The following is a 7,504-nucleotide window of genomic DNA, read 5'->3' on the forward strand; positions in this document are numbered from 1 at the left end:
CCCTCACAAATAAATTAAAGCGTAAAAGGAGAACTACATCAGGCCTTCGTCCTGAGGATTTTATCAAGAAAGCAGATTTGGCAGTTGTTCAAAAGACACCTGAAAAGAGAAATCAAGAAACTAACCAAATGGAGCAGAATGGTCAAGTGATGAATGTTACTAATAGTGGTTATGAGAATGAAACAAAAGGTAATTATGTTCAGAAAGAAAAAAATCCTAACCCAACAGAATCACTGGAAAAAGAACCTTCCTTCAGAACAAAAGCTGAACCTATAACCAGCAGTATAAGTAATATGGAACTAGAATTAAATATCCACAATTCAAAAGCACCTAAAAAGTATAGGCTGAGGAGGAAGTCTTCTAGCAGGCATATTCATGCACTTGAACTAGTAGTCAATAAAAATCCAAGCCCACCTAATCATACCGAACTACAAATCGATAGTTGTTCTAGCATTGAAGAGATAAAGGAAAAAAATTCTGAACAAATGCCAGTCAGGCACAGCAGAAAGCTTCTACTCATGGAAGATAAAGAACCTACAATGGGAGCCAAGAAGAGTAATAAGCCAAATGAGCAAATAAGTAAAAGACATGCCATTGATACTAACTGTTCAAGTTCTAACAAACTTCAAGAATTTGTCAATCCTAGCCTTCAAATAGAAAAAACAGAAGAGAACTCAGAAACAATTCTGGCATCTGATAGCATCAAAGACCCCAAAGATCTGGTGTCAAGTGGAGAAAGGGTTTTCCAAACTGAAAGTGGAGAAAGATCTGTAGAGAGTACCAGTATTTCACTAGTACCTGATACTGATTATGGTACTCAGAACAGTGTCTCATTACTGGAAGTTAACACCCTAGGGAAGGCAAAAATAGCACCAAAACGTGTGAGCCAGTGTGCAGCCATTGAAAACCCCAAGGAACTAATCCATGGTTGTTCTAAAGATACTAGAAATGACACAGAGGGCTTTAAGGATCCATTGAGACATAAAGTTAACCACATTCAGGAGCCAAGCATGGAAATGGAAGACAGTGAACTTTATACTCAGTATTTACAGGATACATTCAAGGTTTCAAAGCGTCAGTCATTTGCTCTGTTTCCAAATCCAGGAAATCCAGAAAAGGAATGTGCAACAGTCTGTGCCCACTCTAGGTCTTTAAGGAAACAAAGTCCAAAAGTCACTCTTGAATGTGAACAAAAAGAAAATCAAGATAAGAAACAATCTAAAATCAAGCATGAACAGACAATTAGTACTACTGCAGGCTTTTCTGTAGTTTGTCAGAAACATAAGAAGCCAGATGATTATGCCAAATATAGCGTTAGAGAAGTCTCTAGGTTTTGTCTGTCATCTCGGTTCAGAGGCAATGAAAATGAACTCATTACTGTAAATAATAAACATGACATTTTACAAAACCCCTATCATATACCATCACTTTCTCCCATCAGGCCATTTATTAAAACTAAATGTAAGACAAATCTGTCAGAGAAAAGGTTTGAAGAACATTCAGTGTCACCTGAAAGAGCATTAGGAAGTGAGAACATCATTCCAAATACAGTGAGTACAATTAGCCAAAATAACAGAGAAAGTGCTTTTAAAGAAGCCAGCTCAAGTAGTATTAATGAAATGGGTCCTAGTACTAATGAAGCAGGCTCCAGTGTTAATGAAGTAGGTTCCAGTGGCGAAAACATTCAAGCAGAACTAGGTAAAAACAGAGGACCTAGATTGAATGCTGTGCTTAGATTAGGTCTTATGCAACCTGAAGTCTATAAGCAAAGTCTTCCTGTAAGTAATTGTAAACATCCTGAAATAAAAAGGCAAGAAGAAAATGAAGGGGTAGTTCAGACCGTTAATACAGATTTTTCTCCATGCCTAATTTCAGATAACCTAGAGCAGCCTATGGGAAGTAGTCATGCTTCTCAGGTTTGTTCTGAGACACCTGATGACCTCTTAGATGATGATGAAATAAAGGAAAATATCAGCTTTGCTGCAAGTGGCATTAAGGAAAGATCTGCTATTTTTAGCAAAAATGTCCAGAGAGGAGAGTTCAGCAGGAGCCCTAGCCCTTTAGCCCATACATGTTTGGCTCAGGCTCATCGAAGAGAGGCTAGGAAATTAGAGTCCTCAGAAGAGAACATATCTAGTGAGGATGAAGAACTTCCCTGCTTCCAACACTTATTATTTGGTAAAGTAACCAGTATGCCTTCTCAATCTATCAGACAAAGCACTGTTGCCACTGAGTGTCTGTCTAAGAAAACAAAGGAGAACCTAGTATCTTTGAAGAATAGCTTAAATGACTGCAGTAACCAGGTAATGTTGGCAAAGGCATCCCAGGAACATCACTTTAGTGAGGAAGCAAAATGTTCTGGTAGCTTGTTTTCTTCACAGTGCAGTCCACTGGAAGACTTGACTGCAAATAGAAACACCCAGGATCCCTTCCTGATGTTTGATTCTCCTTCCAAACAAATGAGGGATCAGTATGAAAACCAGGAAGTTGTTCTGAGTGACAAGGAGTTGGTTTCAGATGATGAAGAAAGGGAAACTAGCCTGGAAGAAGATAATCATCAAGAAGAGCAAAGTGTGGATTCACACTTAGGTATTGGAACCAGGTTTTTGTGTTTGCCCCAGTCTGTTTATAGCAATGAGCTAAATGTTTATGCCTTTTGTGGAGCACATTTTACAAGTTTCCAAGTATAGTTAAAGTAACTGCTTCTTAAACTTGAAACATATTCCTCCTAAGGTGCTTTTCTTTAAGAGTCAAAAGTTTTTCATCCAGCTAGAATGTCATCTCTGATTTAATGAGATTTAAAGTCCTAATAATTGGTGGACTGACTTCTAGTTTTCATTTTCTAAGAGGAAATCCCAGTGTCCCAAAGCAAGGAGTTTAATCATTTTGTGTGACATGAAAGTAAAACCAGTTCTTCCAATGGGAAGAGAAAGATGCAACCAGTTGTAGTGTTTATAGTCTGTTTTTACATCTGAACCTCTGTTTTTATTATCATCCAAGGTGAAGCAGCATCTGGGTATCAGAGTGAAACAAGCTTCTCTGAAGACTGTTCAGGACTGTCCTCTCAGAGCGATATTTTAACCACTCAGGTAAAAAGCACATGTGGATGTGTGCGTGGTGTCCTTTGCTTTCAGTGGTGTATATCCTACATTTTTACATTTGCTGACATCATCCCTTTGCATTAATTGCATAACAATTGTGTGTGGTGTCAAATTCAATTATAAGCACCTCGATGGAATGCATACTACCTTTTATTTCATATACACACAGCATCTAGCTCACTACAGAGCACTAAATACTGAATTTAATGAATAAGCTAAACCTTCAAACCCCTTTGCCCTATAGAAAAAACATATATGAAAGCACTATTGTATCAAGAGAGGGGTATGTTTCCTTCTTGGTACCAAATGAGAGGCTATAAAGTTCTCTTCCTGTTAGAAACCATCTAGCCTTTCACTGTTTTGTGGATACTTCTGTCTTTTTTCTTTTTAATCTACTAGTTGTTTATTCTTTACTGCCTATAAGTCATCTTTTTTCTTTAAAAAAGAAAGTACACAATTTTACTTCTTGGACCTAGTAGTGAAAGCCAATAATTTGGTTACTTATGAAGCAGATAACAGCTTTATCATGTCTATAGCATTGGGTAGCATGAATGTTTCTGTACTCGAAGTAGAATAGTCTCCTGGAAAAAGCATTCTAAAAAGCATTCACAACATCTAAAAGTTAACATCTTCCTCATAGAACCTGGTTCTGTCTCCTAATTTTTATTTTGTAAAAGGGGCACCAAAATTTTCCACATCTTCATATTCAAAATTTCAGACTCACCTCAGCTTATTTTTTTTATGCATTTGTCTACCACTAGATTGACAACATCTTACAGTTGCCTCTGTATTCCTAGCACAGGGTCCTATGCGGAATTCACACACAGCAATTGCTGGCAGTAATTGGTGAGAGTTCTATACCTGACTGTGTGACCTTAAGCAATTTGCTTACCTTTTCTGAACTATAATAGGCACATTCTTTTTTTTTTTTTTTTTTTAAGACAGAGTCTCACTCTGTCATCCTGGGTAGAGTTCAGTGGTATCATCATGGCTCTGTGCAACCTCAAACTCCTGAGCTCCAGTGATCCTCCTGCCTCAGCCTCCCGAGTAGCTGGGAATACAGGCACACACCACTGCGCCCGGTTAATTTTTCTATTTTTTAGTAAAGATGGGGTCTGACTCTTGCTCAGGCTGGTCTCGAACTCCTGAGCTCAAGCAATCCTCCTGCCTCAGCCTCCCAGAGTACTAGGATTACAGGTGTGAGCAACTATGCCCACCTCAAGCACATTCTTAAAATGGAGCAATCTGGACTCCCTCGAATCATCCTATCATGACTTATTTTTCTCACCGACATCTTATATACACTTTTAGCTGCCATCAAGTGAATGACATTTTTTTCCAAACTTCCTAAAGAGCCAGATAGATGAAATTGAGAAAAGTCTAATATTCTTACAAAGATAGATATACATGTGTATAGTAGAAAACTTAGAAAATACAAATAAACAAAAATCATCCATGGATGAACCTTGAAAACATGTGAAGTGAAATAAGTCAGACATCAAAGGACAAATGTTATATGATTCTACTTATATGAGGTACCTAGAATAGTCAAATTCATACAGACAGAAGGTAACATAGTGGTTAGCAGAGACTTGGGGAGGGAAGAATGGGGAGTTATTGTTTGATGAATACAGATTTCAGTTTGGATGATGAAAAAGTTCTGGTGATGAGTAGTGGTGATGGTTACACAACAGTGTGAAAGTACTTAATGCCACTGAACTGTATGCTTAAAATTTGTTAAAATGGTAAATTAATACTTTAAGTTATCCAGAAATGGTTATTATTAACTTACTGGTGTATATCCTTTCAGTCTTCTTCCTGTGTGTGCACAGGGGTGCTTGTGTATACCGTATCTTTAAAAAAATATTTAGATTGGCTGTGTGCAGTGGCTCACACCTGTAATCCTAGCATTTTGGGAGCAAGGTAGGAGGATCGATTGAGGCCAGGAGTTCGAGACCAGCCTGGACTATAGCGAGACCCCATCTCTACAAAAAAAAATGTTTAAAATTGGCCAGGTGTGGGGGGCGAGCACCTGTAGTCCCACCTATTCAGGAGGCTGAGGCAAGAGTATCACTTGAGCCCAGGAGTTCAAGGCTGCAGTGAGCTGTAATCACAATACTATACTCCAGTCTGGGCAACACAGCGAGACCCTGTCTCAAGAAAAAACAATTCAGATAATATACATACATTGTAATCTAGTTTTTACTGTGTCATTAAAATTCTTCAGTGACTTTATTTTTAATTACTATACAGCATGCTATCCTTTGGGTGTATCATGATTTATTCAACCTATTGCTAAATGTTGAGGGTTCACGGTTAGAGGCACAATGTGCTATTATGTACGGCACTGTAGTAGACATCCTGGTAGCTAAACATTTGTCCACATCTCTGATGATTTCCTTAGTGTAAATTCCTAGGACTGGAAATTTTGGTCTTTGATACATACTGTTAAATTGTTCTTTAGAAAGATTAAACCAATTTGTGCTCCTCCAGCCCCTGTGGTATTTGATAGTTCCCATTTTCCTGTACCTTTGCCAACACTGGGTGGTATCCAGTTTTAAAATCTTCTAAATCTTAGCATTGCTATGGGGACTACAGGTACAGAAGGCTTGTCTTCTACTCTCCATCCTCTGTACAGAGCAAATCCCTCCAGGCCTGAAGCCCCTTGGAGTCACCAAGAAACCTTTGAGATGACTGCCCATTCTGTACCTGAGTTGTCATAAGTATTGTCTCTCCACTTCTGCAGGATTGCCGTGGTGACTAAATTGATGAAAGACTTAGAAGGCCTTTCTCTGTTTACAATTCCTATGATCCTTTCTGGATGTGAATTTATGGCTCTGTCAATATGCCTGTCACCTAATTTTGTCCGTTGTGTTTTAAAGTTTTAGGTTCCATCTGCCTTAGCCAGACTGTATTATATTTGACATTCAATAAACTACCTCCTTGCTCTTTGTATTTCCAATCTTATTCCCAGAGATATGTCTATTTGTTTGGGATTCATTTTACAAAGTGTTTTTATCAACCATCTACCCAAAACAGCTGAAGTCAGATTTCAGGATAACTTAAATCTAGAGTAGCAGAGACAGGCAAATGATTGAAGTGGGATCTTTCCCCTGTTTGTAAAGAACCAATGAAAATGGCAGAGCACGGTGGCTCACGCCTGTAATCCTAACACTCTAGGAGGCTGAGGTGGGAGACGACTTGAGGTCAGGAGTTCAAGACCAGCCTGAGCAAGAGCGAGACCCCATCTCTACTAAAAATAGGAAAAATTAGCTGGGCGAGGTGGTGCACATCTTTAGCCCCTGCTACTCCAGAGGCTGAGGCATGAGGATCACTTGAGTCCAAGAGTTTGAGGTTACAGTGAGCTATGATGGCGCGACTCACTCTACCCAGGGTGACAAAGTGAGACTCTTGTCTCAAAAAAAAGAAAAAAAGAAAAGAGAAAAGTACTGAGAAGTGTATAGGAGAGAGGGAATTCCTAACCTGGTATCATTAGTATCTTTTTTTTTTTTTTTAAATGGAAGCCTGATAAACTATATTCATTAATTCATTCCTTCATTAAACATTCACTGAATACTTTCTGTCTGCTGGGCACTGGGGAGACAAAAATGATTAAGGAAATATCCCTGCCATCTCATGTGTTCCACTTGGGTATACTAATGCATTAGCAGTGTAAATCAAGCACTGAGGGATCATCTGTTCCTGATAGAGATGGATTATTGGTGGAGACTTCCTAAGGAGACATTCAAGCTATGCCTTGAAAGATGAGAAGAATTTTTCCAAGTGGAAAAAGGGGAGGCAGCAATTGAGGTGAAGGCACAGAAGCATGGAATGCTTGGGAAACACAAAGTTGTCCTTTGTCCCTGGAAAACAACATATGAAGGATGTTGGGGAGAGATAAGACATAAAATGAGGATGTGAAGGGCATTTTGAAGCCATGCTTAGGAATTTGGACTTTATCCTGAGGGCAATAATGGCTAACAAGTATATAGTGTTCAGAAAGTATTAACTTTATTATCTGGGCACTGGTATACCAGTAAGGTCCTTATGAAAGAAAAAGACATGCTAAACATAGCTTTTTGGGAACTTCCGCAGTAATGTAGCTATATTAAAAGTAGAAATCAAAGTAGCATAGTGGGAATAGAATAGGAGAAGAGAGGTAATTAAAGGACCACTTCATAATTTGAACCAAGAAGTCTTAGTAACTTATGGGTTTTGTTCTCCTAATTTGACCACCTTTCCTGCCAGGGAATTTGACTAAGTTATAAAGTAATTCCCTTGGAAAAACCCAAAGTAAAGTTATCTAACTCTAATTTTCCCATTACTATTTTTTAAAATTTTCTAATCTACTAATATTTATTAATATTTAATGGCCACCTAGAGGTTGGATGTGATGGTTGTGA

The 7,504-nt window shown here is 38.5% G+C and overlaps 1 protein-coding gene across 1 annotated transcript in view; it reads left to right on the plus strand.

The window, feature by feature from the left end:
* The window catches only part of BRCA1 (breast cancer 1, early onset), a 71,908-nt gene that overhangs the window by 39,139 nt on the left and 25,265 nt on the right, over nucleotides 1-7,504 (plus strand). Inside the window, exon 6 of the mRNA XM_012656643.1 lies at nucleotides 3,001-3,089. Coding sequence (XP_012512097.1) covers nucleotides 3,001-3,089 — 89 coding nt within the window. The remainder of the gene's footprint in view (nucleotides 1-3,000; nucleotides 3,090-7,504) is intronic.

This window comes from Propithecus coquereli, unplaced genomic scaffold (assembly GCF_000956105.1).
Source record: "Propithecus coquereli isolate 6110/MARCELLA unplaced genomic scaffold, Pcoq_1.0 Scaffold515, whole genome shotgun sequence".
NCBI lineage: Eukaryota > Metazoa > Chordata > Mammalia > Primates > Indriidae > Propithecus > Propithecus coquereli.